The sequence below is a fragment of the Herpailurus yagouaroundi genome, unplaced genomic scaffold (assembly GCF_014898765.1).
Source record: "Herpailurus yagouaroundi ecotype Mexico unplaced genomic scaffold, PumYag 77, whole genome shotgun sequence".
Classification (NCBI taxonomy): Eukaryota; Metazoa; Chordata; class Mammalia; order Carnivora; family Felidae; genus Herpailurus; species Herpailurus yagouaroundi.
Genome location: NW_024412388.1, coordinates 71,360,376 through 71,380,675, shown reverse-complemented (window position 1 = coordinate 71,380,675; position 20,300 = coordinate 71,360,376). Strand labels below are relative to the sequence as shown.

General features: G+C 38.6%; 2 protein-coding genes across 2 annotated transcripts in view; one reads left to right on the top strand and one right to left on the bottom strand.

Moving 5' to 3' along the window:
• The window catches only part of PRKACB (protein kinase cAMP-activated catalytic subunit beta), a 128,410-nt gene extending 110,327 nt beyond the window's left edge, over positions 1-18,083 (bottom strand). The window contains exon 1 of the mRNA XM_040470784.1: positions 17,795-18,083. Within this exon, the coding sequence (XP_040326718.1) occupies positions 17,795-17,840 (46 nt within the window). The 5' untranslated portion in view covers positions 17,841-18,083. The remainder of the gene's footprint in view (positions 1-17,794) is intronic.
• LOC121027379 (putative cuticle collagen 155) lies at positions 17,622-18,853 on the top strand. The gene is made up of 2 exons (XM_040470789.1): positions 17,622-17,764; positions 18,457-18,853. The coding sequence occupies exons 1-2, from the start codon at positions 17,631-17,633 to the stop codon at positions 18,569-18,571; spliced, it is 249 nt and encodes an 82-aa protein (XP_040326723.1). The 5' UTR covers positions 17,622-17,630; the 3' UTR covers positions 18,572-18,853.
• The last annotated feature ends 1,447 nt before the right edge of the window (positions 18,854-20,300 follow it).

Below are 20,300 nucleotides of genomic sequence, written 5' to 3'. Positions count from 1 at the left end.
TCAAAATAAACAAAAAAAATAAAAGAACTGTGAATTTGGAAAAGAGGTTCTATACTGTATAACTACCTCTCCTGCCATGTAGAAAGTGCTAATTTTATGCTCAAATACAGGAACTAGCTTCGGCATAGGTTTTCCGGTTCAATCACAGTTCTACCTTTTATTTTGAGGCTCTTGTTTATTTTTAAATTTTTGTTTCAAAGGTAATATGCTTTATGTAGATGTATTCTATTGCAAAACACCTAAAATCTTTTTGGGTGTGGCAAGTGGGTGGGGTGAAGTTGAGGAAGTGGCAGGAGTGATCAAAAAATACATGAAGGTTGAAAAGCAAACAGAAGTTCCATTTGTAGCTTGGGAAAATGAAAGCCATTGACCACCTCAAACCCACTCCAGCGTTTAAAAAAAAAAAAAAAGGTGCCAGTGATGATCACTTTGTGCCAGCTTGGCTAGGACAGTCTTTAATTTATTATTCAAACACTAATCTAGGTGTTGCTGTAGAGGTATCTTTTAAATGTTATTAAAGTCTATAATCAGTTTACTTCAAGTAAAAGAGATTATCCTAGATAATCTGGGTGGGTCGGATTCAATCAGTTGAAAGGCCTTAATAGCCAAACTAAAGCTTCCCTGAAGAAATTCAGCCCCTGGACTGCAGCTTCAGCCTGGCCAAGAGTTCCTGCTTGTCTTTCCTAAATGCCTGCTCTATGGATTTTAGACTTGCCCTTTGGACTTGTTTAGCCAGCCCCCACAATCAGTAAGTCAACTGCTTGTAATATATCTCTTAATATATATCCTGCTGATTCTGTTTCTCTGATAGAACTCTAACTGATATATTGCCTTACAGAGTAATGAGTTTCCTATCACTGGAAAGATTATTATGAAATAGAGATGTAAATGCAGAAAAAAATTAACAAATTTTTAGAAAAGTAGCCAATATGATACAGTGGTTAGAAACAGACTCTAGAGTCATGACTTTGGACAAGTTACCTAACTTTTCTGTGCCTAAATTTCCTCTTGTATAAAATAAGAGCAACCATAGTTCCTATCTCAAAGGGCTGTGAAGATTAAATGAGTTATTATACATGCAGCGCTGACAACAGTGTCTAGCACATAGGAGAAGTTAAGTGATATTCTAAAAAGGTGATAGGTAGAGCTTCTAGGGGCCCTTCAGATTCTAGGACAGTCTCAAATTCCCAATTTTTGAAAGAAAATATCATCATCATGTTAGGGAGTAGTATAACACAGTGATTATGAAGGCCTTGAATTAGATCAGCTAAGTTTGTGTCACATTCAGCTCTGCCATTGAGCTGTGTGTTTAACATCTCTAACCTTGGTTTTCTTACTAGAAACAATGATAACAATAGTATCTACTACATAGGGTTATTGTGAGAAATAAATGAATTAAGCTGCTTCATGTAATTTTTAAAGTTTTGATAGATAACTCTAAAAACTCCCTCTGAATTTTTATCTTTTTATTCTTGACGATCCTGAAATTATGAATATAAATCAGCTACTTATACTTATAAATGAATATAACATTACTAAATTAATTTGCAGTTTCTAATTGTTCATTGACTGGTAATTCAGACAACTTGCTTATGCCCAGTCTATACAGACAGTGGTTAAGGATTTTCCCCAAAAACTCTAGCTACTGTTTACTGACCATCTTCCAAGTGCCAAGAGAAACACATCATATGTGATTTCTAAATCTCACAACTCAGTACTGTGTTCATTTTGCAGATTAGGAAAGATTTTGAAATTAGCTATGTGAGCTGATATAAATATGCTATAATATCTGTTGAGCTGATATAAATATGCTGTAATACCTGCTATTGCTTCTCTGAGAACACTTTTATTACTTTCTGGATCTCAGGTGTGATCCAGACACCAGGTTAATAATACTAAATGTCCAGCTAAGTAACTTTGAATTACCAAAGTAGCTAGCTTCTAAATTCTCATAGGATATTCAGTTAATTTATTTAAAAAAAAAAGGGGGGGGGGGACCATGTAACTCCATTCCTTTCTCAATTAGATAAATTTATATTTGCTGTTAATAAAGATAATAAAAATACATTCCTCAGATAATAAAATACACAGATATTTTATTCCACAGATAATAAAAATACATTCCTATTTACGCAAGTAGTTGAAAATGAACATTTTTAAATTCAAGAACAGAAACATTTAAACTGAAGTTTGTGTATACAGAATATATAAACCAACATGATACTACTTTGTCTTGGCTATATACCATAAATTGAAAACTCATGCCATGAAAACCCATTTGATATATTGTCTTTTCATCTAAAAATTACACTGTTAAAATCAAAATTTTAAGTACTTTGCTAAATTTTTAATAGAATTTTTAAACAGATATTGTCCATATATTTCTTATATTTAACACGACAGATAAAACTGGCATACTTGTAGTTCATTTAATACATACGCTCTTAGAATATGTATATACTCCAAACTTTTATATTTAATATCTATATTCACTCAATATGTACATTCCCACCCTACTCTACCTTAGATACTTACTTCAAAGATTATACCCTAGATTCATTTCATTCTATCCTCTCTCCGACAACCATCTATCATTTTAGCTCACTCCGATATCTAAACTCCAACAATCTTCAGACCTTAATAAGATCTCCAGTCCTTTTCACTGTATTTCACACCTAAATAACCTCTTTTTCCTCCTTAAAAAGCATACATTCCAAGGCCTAGCATTATAGTAATCTCTTTGCATATATACACTTCCAGGCACTTGCCCCTCTCTCATTTTAACATTTTTATGTTTTTATGTTGTTACTGAAGTACTTATAGGTAAACTGCACCTTTCAAAAAAGTTGTATTCTAAAAGCTGAACTGCATTAAATATGTTATGTTCTTTTTTTCAAAAAAAATTTAATGTTTATTCATTTTTTGAGAGAGAGAGAGAGAGACAGGGTGAGTCGGGGAGGAAAAGAGAAAGAGGGAGAGAGAATCTGAAGCAGGCTCCAGGCTCTTGAGCTGTCAGCACAGAGCCCGATGAGGGGCTTGAACCCATGAACCACGAGATCATGACCTGAGCTGAAGTCAGATACGTAACTGACTGAGCCACATGGGTGCCCCTAAACATGTTATGTTCTGTGCACCATAATTGTCAATATCTATAATATAGCAAGAGAAAAAAGCTCATTTTTTAAAAATCCTGTTCTCAGGTTTTATCTAATACACACTGACATTACCTGCCTGGCCACCAAAGGCAACTTGAAGTGGCCACATTACTTTAGGCCAGTTCACTTTACTAGGTAAGAGATGAAAAAGGGAAGGGGCAGAATGCAGAGTCAATAAGCAAAACAGAAAGGTAAAGAAAAAGGAGTATACATTTAAAAGTAAATGAAAAGATGGGGTGCCTGGGTGGCTCAGTCAGTTAAGCATCCAACTCTTGATTTCAGCTCAGGTCATGATCACACAGTTTGTGGGTTCGAGGCCCACGTCAGGCGCTCTCTCTCTCTCTCTCTCTCTCTCTCTCAAGAACAAATTTTTAAAAATTAAAAAAAAAAAGAAAAGACAGCAAGCTGAATATGAAAGAGAAGAATATGCAATAGCATACATAGGTCCCTGGGAAAGTAGAAGGGTTGAGATCCAAAGTAATGGTGGAGGGATTGGCCTTGTAAAGATGTATCATGTGGTGGCTTTTAAAACAGGTCAAAAATTTATTTACATTCCTCCCATCAAAGGGTGGAATTTAATTCACCTTCCTTTAAATATAGACACATCTAAGTGACTTCTAATAAATAGAAGGCAGCAGAAATGATATTACTTTAGAGGTTAACTCATAAAACGTGATACAGCTTCCACATGGCTCTCTCTCTCTCCCTTAGAACTTAGCTACCATGTTATAAGAAAGCCCAAACCACATGTAGAAGCCATGTGATGTTTCAGCTGAAAATCCAAGCTAATGTTCCAACCACCTACAACCAGCAAAACAAGAACACATGAATGAGCAAGACTTTTGGTGATTCTAGCCCCTGGCCTTTGAGCTGAGCTAGCTGCTGTCAAATAGAGCAGAGATGAGGTGTCCTTGTAGAGCTCTGCCCAAACTGTACTTTCCTAAGCAAAATAAATGCTGTCATTGCTTTAAGCCACTAAATGAAGGAAGGATGTGTGATATAACAATAGATAAAAAGAATAGGCAATTCTTCTATTAGAACAGCATAACAAGATAGATTAAGTTAAAATACAGGAGGTGTGCGTGTTTTATAGAAAGAAGTTGAAGGGGTTCTCTCATCTGATACATTTCATTTTCTTTGTGAGATATGAGGCAAGATCATCTCTTAGAAATGAGATAATGGGGACTTCAGAAGTGTGAAGTGAATAAAATAAAAATTATAAAGAATGGGAGACAGTGTTGATCAGAGAAATATGGTAGAATCGTCAAATCATGTTGACAGCCTATCTGAGGCTACATTTATAGTGCCCTTCTATGTGGCTTTCTCTAGTATTGCTTAGCTCTTAGCTGAAAGCACTAAGAAAACAGACAGTTGAGTTTATCAGTTAGATTTTTTGTCAGAAAGATGTGCTAAAAAGACAAAAGTGCAATGGATTTCAGGGAAAATGTAATCGAAACTGGTTAAAAAGGAAAATGAAGTGAGACATGATGGACAAATGGACGAAAGATTCTGATGAAGAATAATAGTGAGAATATTTAAAGAGCAAAGAAAATTAGGGGACATTGTGATCAGAAAATGGCATGTGTACATTGGTGATTATTGAGCAATTAATAAATATGACAAGATTCTTGGTGAGACTGGCTATTTGAAATGAAGTGAACAGAAGGGGATAGAAGATAATGTGGTCAAGGAACTGAGATGCAATGGTAATGAATGGGTCATCCACATAGAATTTGAAGCCACCTAGGATAAATGCAGGGCTTAGAGTACAGAGAAAGATTGTGAGCCCCGTGCCAATGTTTTTGATGAGTGAAGAAAAGTAAGTAAGAGATTGGTAAATGAAAGCGACAAGGATGGGAACATAGTAGTACAGCTGACTAGTGTAGGCCTTGTCTTGGTCCTGTCCGGGCTGCTATAACAAAATACCATAGACTGGGTGGCTTATTAGCAAAAGAAATTTATTTCTCACAGTTCTACAGACTGAAAGTTCAAGATTATGGTGCCAGCAAATTCAGTATCTGGTGAGAGCCCACTTCTTCAATGACAGCCATCTCCTTATGGCAACCTCAGTTAGCAGAGGGGGCAAGGGAGCACTCTCCAAAAGGCCGCACTTTCTAATATTATCACCATGGGGGTTAGGATTTCAACATATGAATTCTGAGGAAACACAAACATTCAGACTATAGTAGGCCTCAAATGAGCAGGGATTTTCAAGAAGTTGGGAGCATGATAGTTTTTCCTAATCCAATGTCTTCCTACCTGAAGTCTGAGACCAATCTCTCCATACCAGTTAAAAGTGATATAATTTTGATATATGTCAAACTACTATATGCTGAGAAAAGAAGGAAAGAGGTACCCTCTTCTCAAGAAAATCAACTAACAGGCCCAAACAGTCAATACATTGAAGAGAAAGTATCTGTCAACTAAGGGGAGAGATGGGGAGTAAATACTTCTACAAGAAGCTCAAATTTTGTATCCATTTAACTGTTGATGATTTCAGTTTCCACTATGGGCTAGGAACTGTGCCAAATTTTAGGGATTAAAACACTAAACAAGATAGATACCGTCTCTGCCCTTAGAGATTACAGTGGGAGAACCAATGGAGAAATCAATGCTACTATAAGTGTTATAATCACAGATGTAAACATCTCCAAAATGGACTCAAAGCCAGTTTCTATTTAAGTTGGTTATAGTCTATCTCCCAAGATGATCTCAGGAATTCAACACTTAATCCTATATACACTCCTACCTTGTATTTTCAGCCTAGTATCAAATCTTAAGCACCTGTGTATCACCCTACATTTTTTTCATAAATATCTGTACGTATCTGTCTCCCAGCTTAAAACAGGAACCAAGTCTTATGTTTACTCACATATTTGCATTTATGGACTAGCACAGAATCTGATACACAGTAGGCACTCAGTAAATACTGATTGAGAATAACTAAAGGATTGAATGAATGACAAATAAATGACCTTTCTGTCTCTGTCATTCTATCAGATGAACTATGACTTACTTAGTAACTTCAAGACTACAGCCTAAAGAGGGATTCATATTCTTCCCCAATTTAATCTTTCATGGCTCCTACTCAGATAGGAAGCTCTTCTCCTTGGATTAGAGGGGTTAAATTATCAGCAGAATTAGCACCTACAAAAAAAGCTAAGTTTTACCTGTACAAACATATTCTCTTAAGTTTGTGGCTTACGCACAATAGTTGGATGATGCCGTATGGTCATCTACTTAAGAATAAGTAATATAGGGGCGCCTGGGTGGCGCAGTCGGTTAAGCGTCCGACTTCAGCCAGGTCACGATCTCGCGGTCCGTAGGTTCGAGCCCCGCATCAGGCTCTGGGCTGATGGCTCAGAGCCTGGAGCCTGTTTCCAATTCTGTGTCTCCCTCTCTCTCTGCCCCTCCCCCGTTCATGCTCTGTCTCTCTCTGTCCCAAAAATAAATAAACGTTGAAAAACAAGAATAAGTAATATAGAGGGGCACCTAGGTGACTCAATTGGGTAAGCCTCTGACTTTGGCTCAGGTCATGATCTCGCGGTTCATGGGTTCGAGCCCTGTGTCAGACTCTGTGCTGACATCTCAGAGCCTGGAGCCTGCTTCAGATCCTGTGTCTCCCTCTCTGCTCCTCCCCTGTTTGCACTCTGACTTTCTCTCTCTCAAAATAAATAAACATTAAACAAAAGAAATATTTAAAGAATAAGTAATATAGAAATTGAATACTCATTTTACTAAGTAGGACTCTTTTTTTTTTAATTTATTTATTTTGAGAGAGACAGAGACAGCAAGTGGGGGAGGGGCAAAGAGAGGGGGAGGGAGAGAGAGAAAGAGAGAAAGAGAGAAAAAGAAAGAGAGAGAGAGAGAGAGAGAGAGAGAGAGAGAATCTCAAGCAGGCTCCGCACTGTCAGCCCAGAGCCCGACGTGGGGGTTGAATTCACAAACCTATGAGATCATGACCTGAGCCAAAACCACGAGTTGGATACTTAACCTACTGAGCCACCCAGGCACCCCCTTTTACTAAGTAGGACTCTAAAGTGATATCTCAAGAGCGTATCTTTAATTTTTTGAAGACAAAGTCCAGACAGAGAATTCAGATTTGCCAAGGACTTAAAGGTTTAGATTCAACAGTTATTTTACAAGAAAAAAAATTCAGAAGTCATTGAAAAATTAACTTTATATGAATAGTGGGCAATAGGGAATATAACCTTAAATCATGGCCATAAAACCTGGGACTTTTCATCTTGTAATAGCAAGTCAGATAAGATACAACATCTACACTGGATTTTCTTTTTTTTTTTTTAATTTTTTTTCAACTTTTATTTATTTTTGGGACAGAGAGAGACAGAGCATGAACGGGGGAGGGGCAGAGAGAGAGGGAGACACAGAATCGGAAACAGGCTCCAGGCTCTGAGCCATCAGCCCAGAGACTGACGCCGGGCTCGAACCCACGGACCACGAGATCGTGACCTGGCTGAAGTCAGACGCTTAACTGACTGTGCCACCCAGGCGCCCCTACACTGGATTTTCTAAGGCAGCTTTAAGGTCACATGTGCTGGTGCATCACTTATCATTGTGAATTGTCAGTGAATTTCTTTTTTTTTTTTTTAATTTTTTTTTTTAGCGTTTATTTTTGAGACAGAGAGAGACAGAGCATGAACGGGGAAGGGTCAGAGAGAGGGAGACACAGAATCCGAAACAGGCTCCAGGCTCCGAGCTGTCAGCACAGAGCCCGACGCAGGGCTCGAACTCACGGACCGCGAGATCATGACGCAGTGCTCGAACTCACGGACCGCGAGATCATGACCTGAGCCGAAGTCAGCCGCTCAACCGACTGAGCCACCCAGGCACCCCCAGTGAATTTCTCTTTAAAAGAGTCCTAACTTTGATTCAAAAAAAAAACCATCTGCATAGATACAGAGCATTACTGAATCTAATTTACATTACAACCAAAAAGTTAAAAAACAAAATTATCACCACAGGAAACATCCTATACTATACGTCCTAAAAAATTCTCATAATTATGTTTTTACTTATCTAAATCTGCCAAAAGACTACGAGCTACATAAAGGCAACTCTTTTTTTTTTTTTAATTTTTTTTTTTTAACATTTATTTATTTTTGAGACAGAGAGAGACAGAGCATGAACGGGGGAGGGTCAGAGAGAGGGAGACACAGAATCTGAAACAGGCTCCAGGCTCTGAGCTGTCAGCACAGAGCCCGACGCGGGGCTGGAACCCAAGGACCCTGAGATCATGACCTGAGCCGAAGTCGGCCGCTTAACCGACTGAGCCACCCAGGCGCCCCCATAAGGGCAACTCTTTATCTCCCATCGCCAAGATATTTTTTAAAAATCAAATAAATGGGTGAATTATTATTTTTTTAAGTTTATTTATTTATTTTTAGAGAGAGAGAAAGTAGCAGAGGGGGAGAGAGAGAGGAGAGAGAATCCCAAGCAGGCTCTGCACTGTCAGCACAGACAGAGCCCGACGTCGGGCTCAAACCCACAAAGTGTGAGATCATGACCTGAGCTGAAATGAAGAGTCAGATCTTAACTGACTGAGCCACCCAGTTGCTCCAATAAATGGATGAATTATAATATTAAAGTAAAAACTTAAGCTATACATCCATATCAATTTAAGTAATTCAAGCTATATCTCCTTATCAGGGAAAACAATTTATTATTTGCATTATAGTAATAAACCTCAGTATTAGTAAGAAAAAGGTTTATTTGTTAATATCAATGACTCTTTTAGAAATTATAAAAAGCAGAAGGGGTTATAAGACCTATAAAAAGAGTAAAAAAGCATTAAAATTTTCTAGCAATTTTTAAGTTGCTAAAAATACTAGCTGAATTTATAAGCACAGATTTTTTTTACCTTTAAACCTAAATGATTAAAAAGCAGTTAAAAAGACTTATTCTCTTGGGGCGCCTGGGTGGCGCAGTCGGTTAAGCCTCTGACTTCAGCCAGGTCACGATCTCACGGTCTGTGAGTTCGAGCCCCGCGTCGGGCTCTGGGCTGATGGCTCAGAGCCTGGAGCCTGTTTCTGACTCTGTGTCTCCCTCTCTCTCTGCCCCTCCCCCGTTCATGCTCTGTCTCTCTCTGTCCCAAAAATAAATAAACGTTGAAAAAAAAAAAAAAAGACTTATTCTCTAAGCCTAGTTTCTCAAGGTTTTGCTGTATTTTATTTGCTCTACATCTAGCTTTTTTAAGTTTTGAGGAATATCTCATGAGTTCTTGTAATTCAAATTTAAGTGAAAAATCCTAGCTTTTCTGTCAATGCTACCTGATTTATACATTTTAATCATGTAGCCATAACCTTTTTAGTTTGAAGAGTTTGTTTGGTGTTTTTTTAGCTTATTCTCATACAATAAACCTTCTATTTTCTTACACCTATTAGCTGCCTCTGATCTTAACTTCCCCTGGTTCGACTACACACAAAACATCATAACTACACATAGTATGCTAAGGGTTTTACATTAATAGTAGAATGCTCTGTGTTTTATTTCCACTCCTCTGATGACTAACATTTAAATGATCCCTCTACCTGTAGTAGAACATGAGAATATCTTCAACAATCAATACAGTGATTCATTAATGTTTCCTAGGTCAAAATTCATAGGTTATCATTCTTGAAGGTACAGGTAAAAAATTTCCCTAAATACAGTACCTTATATGTGCTCACACTGAGGCTCATTTACCACTTCTCCACCCACATAATTTTCTCCACATAATTTTCTGAGAACATTCTATAATTTATTCCCAAGTGTTGGTACTTCTAAATGTACATTCTTTAATAAATATATTGGAATCATTAGATTATAAAACTGGAAAAGACCACAGCCTCATTATCAAATCCTCTCTTCTCAATTTTACAGTATAGGTTGGAGACATTAAAACAAACACTTGTTCAAAGTGAAGTAATAGAAAGTATTAGAAAACAATCTAGATTTTTCTTATTCTAAGTTCATGTCCTTACCATTAAGTTATATCTCAATGTTATAATATTTATTTGAAAGCACTCCAGGGGAACAAAACTGGTATTTACTTAGTAAAATATATGGTGCTACTGTATTTTACATGTTCTTTCCACTATTCTACATGGTTCTACCAAACTCAATAGCTTACAGGATGTACACTTTAACTGTCAAAGTAATATTTTTTCTGATTTTAAGTTATTTTGTTTCTTTTAAAGTTACACTGTTTTCATCAGTGCTTTAGGTTTTACTCTTTTCAAAACAAAAAAGCTACACTTTTAGTAGCTGTAGTTCTGAATTTCTAGGAATTATGTTAGATGTTTTAGTTCTTTTTTTTTTAATGTTTATTCATTTTGAGAGAGAGAGAGAGAGAGAGAGAGAGAGAGAGAGAGAGAGAACCTCAAACAGGCTCTACACCCAGCATGAAGCCCTACAAAGTGGGGCTTGATCCCATGACTCTGAGATCATGACCTGAGCTGAAATCAAGAGTCAGATGCCCAACCAACTGAGCCACCCCAGGCATCCCTCAGGTGTTTTAGTTCTATAATTTCTAAACAGCTGGCCTTTTTTAAGGGAGCAAAATGAGGATGTTATGTGGAACAGATCCTCTAACCATCCAAGGTCATTTCCCCACCATGACTGGGAGAATTAAATTAGACAATCCACATACAGAACAACAAATCAGGTATCACTTTTCTTAGAAATGCCATAGGCACCCTGAATTCAATATGCCCCTGAATTCAATACTCCCCAAATCTGCTCTTGGCCTTTTATTCACTTCCTGACTCTATTACTGGCATCACAACCCATCCAAACAAGCGAAAAACTTGGGCATTATTTCCAATTCCTCTTCTTCTTCATTCCCCACGTACAGCTTGCTCATTTTCATTTTCCAAACTTCTCAAATTTCAGATCTTTTCCTGCATCCCTACCTCTATCACCTTGATTCAGACCCTCAAAGTCCCGCACTTGCATGCAAGAGTCTTCTAATTGATCGTCCTGCCTTTATTCCACTCGTTCCAAAAAGTGACTCATCTTCACACTACCAACCAAAGTAATCTTGGTAAAACCCAAATCTGATCATGTCTCTCCCTTATTCTGAAGTCCACCACAGCTCCCTAATATCTATGGGATAAAATTCAAAATCGGAATTTCCATTACATGGCTCTGTCCATTTCTTCAGTCTCATCTTTCATTATATAGTTTCCCCTCTTTCCTACAACCAATTCTATCCTCTCAGTTAGTCACAATGGACAACTTACTTTCCTTTTCCTGTATATCCCATTTTGTTTCATTCCTCTGCATCTTTGTTCACTTTGTGTTCCTTCTACTCAGAGCACACTTCCTCCTGTTGAACACTTATCATTTTCGATGCTCAACTCAGAGCTCACCTCCTCTTTGAAGCCCTTTTAGAACCTCACCCTCCCCACACCGGTGGAAACGACCGTATTTTCTACTGGTTTCCCCACTGAGTTTTTACATAAGTACAGCTTTCACCCCATCAATGTGTTGACAAATATGTCTCTAATTTCTGGAATGTAGGCACTATGGAGCAGGTATAGTGTCATATTCAATCTTTACTCCCATAGATTTGCATAGAGTCCATCACATATTAGGAACTCAACTATGTGGAATGAATGAATGGATCAACAAAGAAAAGAACTATATAGGATACTCTTGAAGGAAGTTTTAAAATTAAAATACTCAAAATAATGTGGTACTGACCAGGGTATATTTACTTCCATAAATTCCACATTTTTCTACTTAACATACTTTTCTTTATTCAAAACTTAAGATTTATTCCCCTAAAAAAATCTGATCATATATCTGTACTAACATTATTATCACCTAGGTATACAGACAATCTTGTAAATTATACTAATTGTTTTATTTTATTAATTTAATGGAATACCAAAATGATTTATGGTCAACTCCTGACTCTCTGAAGAATTTTAATAAGTATCATGGCTTACCTAGGATCTTTTCATGGACTGCTTCTGCCAATCAACTGTGGCTTACTTTTCTAAGCTGGCTTTCAGGTCTTTAATTATCCTGTTGCTGGCAATGAAAAGCAACATTCTGTGTAGATCCTAAGTGGAGGTCACTGACCAGGAGAATGGAAAAAACGGTTTCTAAACATGAGATAATTTTATACATTAGATAATCTGTACAAAGTGAATCACAAAATCATGTATCTGGATCAGATAACAATGTATTTATTATTTAGACAGTGTTGCTGTTTGTTGGGACCTTTTGTTTTCTTTTTCAAAAATTTTTAACTCAAAGAAAACTATTCCCAAATACTTCTGCCAATCTAGTAAATTGGTACAAATACCTGCTACTGGTTTTCTCTTAAAAATACCTGATAATTAAAAACTTTAAAGACATGAGTATGATATGAGCTCACTAAATTTCTCCTAATCAACATTTAAATCTACAAAAACTTACAATAAAAATATGTTCACTGAGATTCAGTATTGAAAACTAAAACAAATTAATTCTAGTAGAACCCAATATGGAAATGAACTTTGTAGTGAACTTTATACATGACACACAAATCACTAAGCTACAGTAATGTTCACTAAGTTTATAAAGGCTTATTCAGGGGAAATGCTTTAGAAATAAGTTACTTCTTAGGATGAGAAAAGATCAGTCCAGCATTCTGTTTATCAACACACACTTGTTGAGTATCTACCAGTTACCAAGATGATGGAAAGATGGGTTAGCATTTTTATTACATGTAAAGACAGCTCTGTTTTAAATTTGTGCTGTCCACTACACCAAACATTAATAGCCACATGTAAGTTAAAAATTCAGTTCCTCAGTTGCCCTGGTCACATTTCAAGTGCTCAAGAGCCACATACAGCTAGTGGCTACCACATTAGACAACACAGAAACATGTCCATCACAGCAGAAAGTCTGATTGGATGGTGCTCCTCTAAACCATGGTAAAATGCAAATTTCTAAATACTTTTCAAAATGGTGATACAAGTTCAAATAGTAAGTTTTTGATTGGCTTTTTCTCAGGAAGAGAAAGTATGTATTCACAAATGAGAAAAAATAATTAAATACAAATACTAATAGTAATGAAGGGTTTAAGTATATAAATCAATTTATATGGCTTAATTTGAAATTATACCATATTAAGCCTAAAGATTTTCAAAGTAACTTAATCTTTTGTCCTCATTTTACAGATGAGGAAACTGAATTTAGAGAACAGTACCAGAAACAATAACTCTAAGAATTAAATATATACAAATAAAGTCACTACTGAAAACAACCAAAATTTCCTGTAACTGACAATAAACTGAAACAAAATAAAGTCTGAGCTATTCTGTGTGTTTGAGAATTAGCTTTTCCATTGGATACGCATAGGCTGTTCACACAGTGGTTAATTTCGGGTTTGGGGTTAGGCTGCCTAGGTTCAAATGTTGCTCCTTGTCTTCCTCGCTGTACAACCTTAGGCAAGTCATTTAGTCTCTCTGAGCCTCTATTTCCTCATATATAAAATGGAAAAATAGGGGCGCCTGGGTGGCGCAGTCGGTTGAGCGTCCGACTTCAGCCAGGTCACGATCTCGCGGTCCGTGAGTTCGAGCCCCGCGTCAGGCTCTGGGCTGATGGCTCAGAGCCTGGAGCCTGTTTCTGATTCTGTGTCTCCCTCTCTCTCTGCCCCTCCCCCGTTCATGCTCTGTCTCTCTCTGTCCCAAAAATAAATAAACGTTGAAAAAAAAAATTAAAAAAAAAATAAATAAAATGGAAAAATAACTAAACTACTTCACAGGCTTGGAAAGATTAAGTGAAACTATGCATGCAAAGTACACAGAGAACCAGGCTCATAGTAAGCCCTCCAAAAATGCTAGTTGTTATGAAACTTGCATTTTGGTTGAACCTAGTCTACTGGAGACTTTCTTTGATTAATTTCTATTCACCTTAAAGTTCCTAAGACAGATACTTGGGAAAACATTCAAAGATCATTATGTAAACACTAGGTTACAAGGTGGCTCTACCACTTGCAGTCACAGGAGAATCTGCCTCCAAGTCTCTATCAACACTTCACCCATTGGTCTCAACACCTTTGCCATGAGAGTGTAATACAAAGCCCCACAGGCAACCTGTGGGGTCTAATGGGTCTTAAAAAATGAAATAAACGAAAAGAACTTTCCCATGATAAAATAGTGGCATCTGCTTTTTATGTTGGCAACTGTGGGTAAAGTAAGAGTGGGAGACTGGATAAGTAGAACCATTTTGGATGACAAGAGTTTAAAACTTCTCAGAAAATTATATACTCATGTTTCTAAAATTTATGCTTCTGTGTATTAGCAGAAGTTTAAATAACTACATTCGAATTCTGAAACACGTATTTTTGAGAGTATTTTTTTTTTTAAATACACAGTTAGGTATGTAATGGTAAAAGATGTTCTTTCAATAAGTTTTCAAGATATCTTAATACAATTTCTTAGTTCATGGCAACAGAACAACAGGTACCCAACTTAATGTTATCTCCAGAAAGTGTGGAAATGAGAATGGCATCTCCAAGTGCTACCCTGGAAAATGTTTTATTCCAAGAGTAGAGAGATTTCTTTCCTTTTTTTTTTTTTAAGTTTATTCATTTTTGAGAGACAGAGACAGAGTGCCAGTGGGGGAGGGGCAGAGAGAGAGGGAGACACAGAGTCTGAAGCAGGCTCCAGGCTCTGAGCTGTCAGCACAGGGCCTGACGTGGGGCTGGAACCCACAAACTGTGAGACCTGAGCCCAAGTCGGACGCTTAACCGACTGAGCCACCCAGGTGCCCTCCTGGAATAGACAGATTTCAATAGAATACAACAGAAGCACCAAATGGCCAAAGCTTCATTCCTCTGGAATCTTTTTATAATGAAACTCCAGAATCATCTCTATGAGGCATGGTCCTGATCAAACCCCAAATAATAATCGTTATACATTTTAATCATCATTTCAAATCAAACATTTTCCTATTGGTCATTTTCAGAGTTCTAATCTTACTTTCCATAATGTTAGCAGTTATCCTAATTTACTTTTCAGTTAACTTCAATAAGTATATTTTCTTTCTCACACTACACTGTAAATTTCTTGAGGTTTTACCTACCGAGTCTCCAAACAGAACTAATACACTTGATAGACATTTTCAAAATGTATGTATTAATTGATTATTTAGTGATGCAGAATGCAATCAGAGCACCAGATTCTATTCCTTACTCTGATATCAGTAATAATATGATCTCACCTTCAGCTTCTTCAGAGGTCAGGCTCTTTGACTTTGAAATGGAATGATTATACAGGCTGATCTCTAAGATCGCTTATATTTCTGAAAGTTTATGCTCTTACTACCAGCTAAAGTTTAAATAACTACATTCAAATTTTGAAAGGTATATATTGTCAAGAATAATTTTAAAAAATAAACAGAAGAGGGGCACCTGGGTGGCTCAATCGGTTAAGCCTCCAACTTCAGCTAAGGTCATGATCTCATGGTTAGTGAGTTAGAGCCCAACATCAGGCTCTGCGTTGTGTGGAACCTGCCTAGGATTCTCTCTCTTTCTCTCTCTCTCTCACTCTCGCTCTTTGCCCCTACCCCACTTGCACATGCACGCGCTCTCTCTCTCAAAATAAATAAATAAACGTAAAAAAATTAAAAAAATAAAAGTAAACAGAAGTTAGGTCTGTAATGGTAAAAGCTGTTCTTTCATTAAGTTTTAAGAGATATCAATAAACTTTATTAACTATACAACAGCGGCAACACACATCTGATAACATTGCTCCAAATGAAATTACAAAGTGATCAACACGTGACATTTCAATAATTGTCCCTATGAGACATCATTTGCTATTTTCTTTTATCACTTTACAACATTTATTCAAACTACTATAATGACCTTCAGTTGCCATAAATAAACTTGCGTAAAAAAAAAAATAAACTGCATAAAAAGCTGGCTAACATACTTACTAAATAGACTGTCACTAATAGTTAAAGCTCAGGAAAGAATTTATTCGTAGGAATAATTGAAATACATATTTAAAGTTTATTCTGTTTTCTGTAAATATTCTGAGATTATCCCATAGTTATGAGGTTCAAATTAGTACTGTCTAAGGGAGAATTAGTTTGGTAACTTAATAATGGAAATATACAGATCAGAGTCTATTATCATTCTTTTTACAATGTAAAAACATGAACATTGTACAGGCCAGTATTTGCTAATGAAAATCACTGATATGATTCAATTATCAAGCATACTTTTTTGTAACACAATTAGTACATTTTACCTTAAAAGGCAAAATGATAACTCATCAGACACAAAAAATTCTTTACACTTTTCACATTCCTATACTTTCTGTACAGTTACTACATTTTTGCAGTTGAAAAAGAAAAGATAACAAAGTTCTACCTCTATATTGGCTTTTAAAAATTTCCCTATCACATACTAAAGTATGGTCATTGATAATTTGTATGATAGTATCTCAAACTTTTCTGGGGCTCCTGAAAATTAAAACCTTACTGGTGAAACATAAACCATATAATCTGATCTCATTATTCACATTAAACAAAACGAACGACTAAATCTTTTCAAATCGATTCTGCTTTGTTGATATAGAAAAAAAAAAAAAGCTATTTCCTTCATGCCAAATTACAAAATTAACCTAAAACAGGTTACAAACATAGAAACATTAAAAGACACTATTTACACAAACGGAAATAAATGATCTGGCATTCCCTCAAGTGCTGAGATGTCATTTACTCCTGGTGATAAAACAAATACCATTTGTTATCTGATCATTCTGAATTATAAAATCTGAGAGGAACCGGACAAAGACACACCAGTTTTTCTTTCACAGCTATCCTGATTTTATTTATTTATCTACTTATTTATTTGTTTAACTATAAAGAAATTCAATTTGCATGACTTTTTATTATTTGGTGTAAAATGTAGGGTGCCTGCACTTTCAGCTTTCAGAAGAAATTCACCATATTCTGTAAGCACTTTAAGTGAGTGACCTTTAAGTTTACAGACACCGTAGGAGAGTCTTGAATGTCTCAAGAAAAGGCAAACCTGCCTTGCTTTTTTCAAGGAGAAAGTTGCACTTTGGTCTTGTTGTATCTTCCATTCCTAATCTGAAGAGACGGAAGGGTCTCTAAAACACAGCCGCTTGCTCAGAATTAACCTTACCTGCGGAAAGCCAGATTAGTAGCCCCTTACCTTGTGATAGGTTGGGCTGGCCCCAAGTGATGGAGGGAAAAGAGCCAACTCTGCCCACAGCACTACCTGTGGCTCCCAAAGAGGTGGTCGTGGGCAGGGGAAGCAAGGGCTTGGATGGTTCTATGGACTTATTATCCGGACCATATTTGGGGAATTGTTCTAGCGAGTGCGTCCCCCTCGCTCTATAGAGAAAGGGAATTTCGGGGACCACTCTTCTCCCTCGATCTCTCCATCCGGCCCTCCGTGCTGGGCCCTCACGCCGGAGCTGGGGTGGGGGGGGGGTGGGGATGGAAGAGGAAGGCAGCTGGTCCCCAGGGCCCCCTCGAGCAGCTCCCGGCGGCCGCTGCGAGGCCTGGACCATGCCCGCGGCCTCGGGGCTCCGACCCGCAGGGGCGATCGGTGCCCCGCGCCGGCCCGCCCGGTAGGTATCCAGACCCGGCCCTTGACTCACCGCTCTCCACCTCGCTGCCTTTCTTGGCGGTCGCTGCGTTCCCCATGACTGGGGCGATGGAAAGAAGGGGTCAGGGAGGGGAGGGGGGCCGGGGCCGTCCCCGCCGCTCCACAGGCTCAGGCAAGTCCCGCTTCTGCACCGGTCAAAGCGGTGGGTGCTCCTGGCGCTGGCGCCCCGAGTCCGGACGAGCAGCCTGGGCCGGTTCGGAGGGCAGGGCTTCAGCGAACTCCCCAGCCCCGGGGGCTACAGCGGTAGCTGCGGCGGCGGCAGCGGGCAGACACTCCCCTTTCCCCCGCCCCGCCCCCCTCGCTCGCCCCCCTCGCCGGCCGCGGTCTTTCTCCGCGGGCCGGCGCGCGCGCCGGAAGTGACGTGTCGCCCTGGACGAGGGCGGTGGGGTGAAGGGGCCTGACTCGGGGGCGGCGGTGCAGGCTAACCCAGAGGGGCGACTCTGCGGCCCGCCGAACTGCGTGTTGTGGCCCGGGATTGGGTCGGATGCTCATCCCAGAGAGACGGGAGGCGGCGTGGGAACCGTTAGCTTCGAGGAACCCGTCGTCTCGCAGCCCTGGAGCGGGGCCTCGGGAGGCCGCAAGGGGGCTCGGGTTGCTATCTTTGTGCCCCGCAATCCCTCGGCTGCTCGCTCGAAGGTCGCCTTCTCCCCGCAGGCCCGGGCAACCGCACGTGCGTGTAGGAGATCCCAAGCGAGGGGAACCCCCTAGTTCTTGCCTCTGGCGAGTGCGGACTGGTCAGCCTCAGCCGCGGAAACAACCTGGTCCCTAATGTCGACCGTGGCTCGGAAGCTCCCTTTACTCCGAAGATTCAAGGTATTCGCTGAGCCCACCACGTTGTCCTCCCGGTTCTCAGGCATCAGTCGCAAGCCCCGTGATGTTTCCAGTGCGGTTTTCATTCGCCATGATTTTGTGGGGTCACTCTCAAGGTTTTATCAGACGTCTCCCAGGTGGCGATAAGGAAAATACCATTTCTGCACAGTATCTGTTGATGTGAGACATTGGATTGAGCAGCTTTCTGTGTTGATGTCAGAATAAATGCGTTCACAATTGATAATTGCGTTTTGTTAATATACATTATAGAGCACTTGATTTTTCACATAGCTTTACTTACAGGTATGTGGCACTGTAGTATTTTTTGTTACCGTTCCTTTTAACTTTGCGAGCATTTGTGCCAAACTTAATGCAGAAAGACTTAAGTTCCTGAGGGCGAGACCACATAAACGTATTTGGTGTCCTCAAGGCACCAGGCACAGTAAGGTTTAATGGATACCAGGTGACTTTAAAGTAAGCCAAGGAAATTTTTCAGATTTAAAAAAAAAAAAATATTTTTCATTACTGACAAAAACAGAGTGCTAAGAAGGCTCTCAGTAAACTCTTAGTAACCATTTATTACCAATTACGTTAAATTAATTTAACAAACATTTATATTATGTGTACCGTATTCCAAGTACTGTACAAATAGTAACTCGTTGATCCTCAAAACCCTGGGAGATAAGGTAGCTTTACTGTCATTATTTAACGTGGGGACAGGTAAAACTGAGGGACAGAGAAGTTAAGCAACTTACCCTATGTTACACAGCTATCATCTGGTGGAAGCAGGATTTAAACCTATGTGGATGGTCTCCAAAGTCACCATTTGTCTATAACATTGATCAGAAACCTGTGGATGTTGTGGTAAATTGCTTTCTCACCATTTGAAATCCTTGACTTGAGCTACAAGAGATACAGTTTACTTTTTTGGGAATTTCATTATACTATAGTCCCCCCTTATCCACAGTTTTACTTTCCATGGTTTCAGTTACCCATGGTCAGGAAGCAGATGATTCTCCTGATGTATCAGCAGGTCAATAGTAGCCTAATCAAGTCATAGTATTTACGTCGTTCACTTTATTTCATCTCATCATGGAAGGCATTTTATCATCTTACATCATCACAAGGAGGGTGAGTACAGAACAAAAAGATTAGATAAAGACCACATTCACATAACTTTATTGCAATATATTGTTACAATTATTCTATCTTATTATTAGTTATTGTCAATCTATTATTGTACCTAATTTATAAATTAAACTATAACATATGTATGGATGCAGAGGAAAACTGTATCCACAGGGTTTAATACTATCCATGGTTTTAGGCATCTACTGGGATTCTTGGAACATATCCCCCATGGATAAGTGGGGGAGGGGGGGTGGGGAACTACTGTATTGTTTCGAGGGTTCCCATGAAATCCAAGTATTATGAAAATAACAGAGAAAAAAGGGTTTGGACTAGATGTAAGGTTTTGTGTCAGCATGTAACAATGTTGCAACAATGTCACATCTTTCCAATCACATTTAGTTTTGTGTTGTGGATGTGACATTTGCCCTACATACATGGAAAATTCAATAAATAGCATTAAGCCACATATAGACCAAATTAAAGACAACTTTTTGATATACTTTATTTTGGAGGGACTCTTTCTAGAATCCTGGAATATTCATACTGTCCTCACTGTT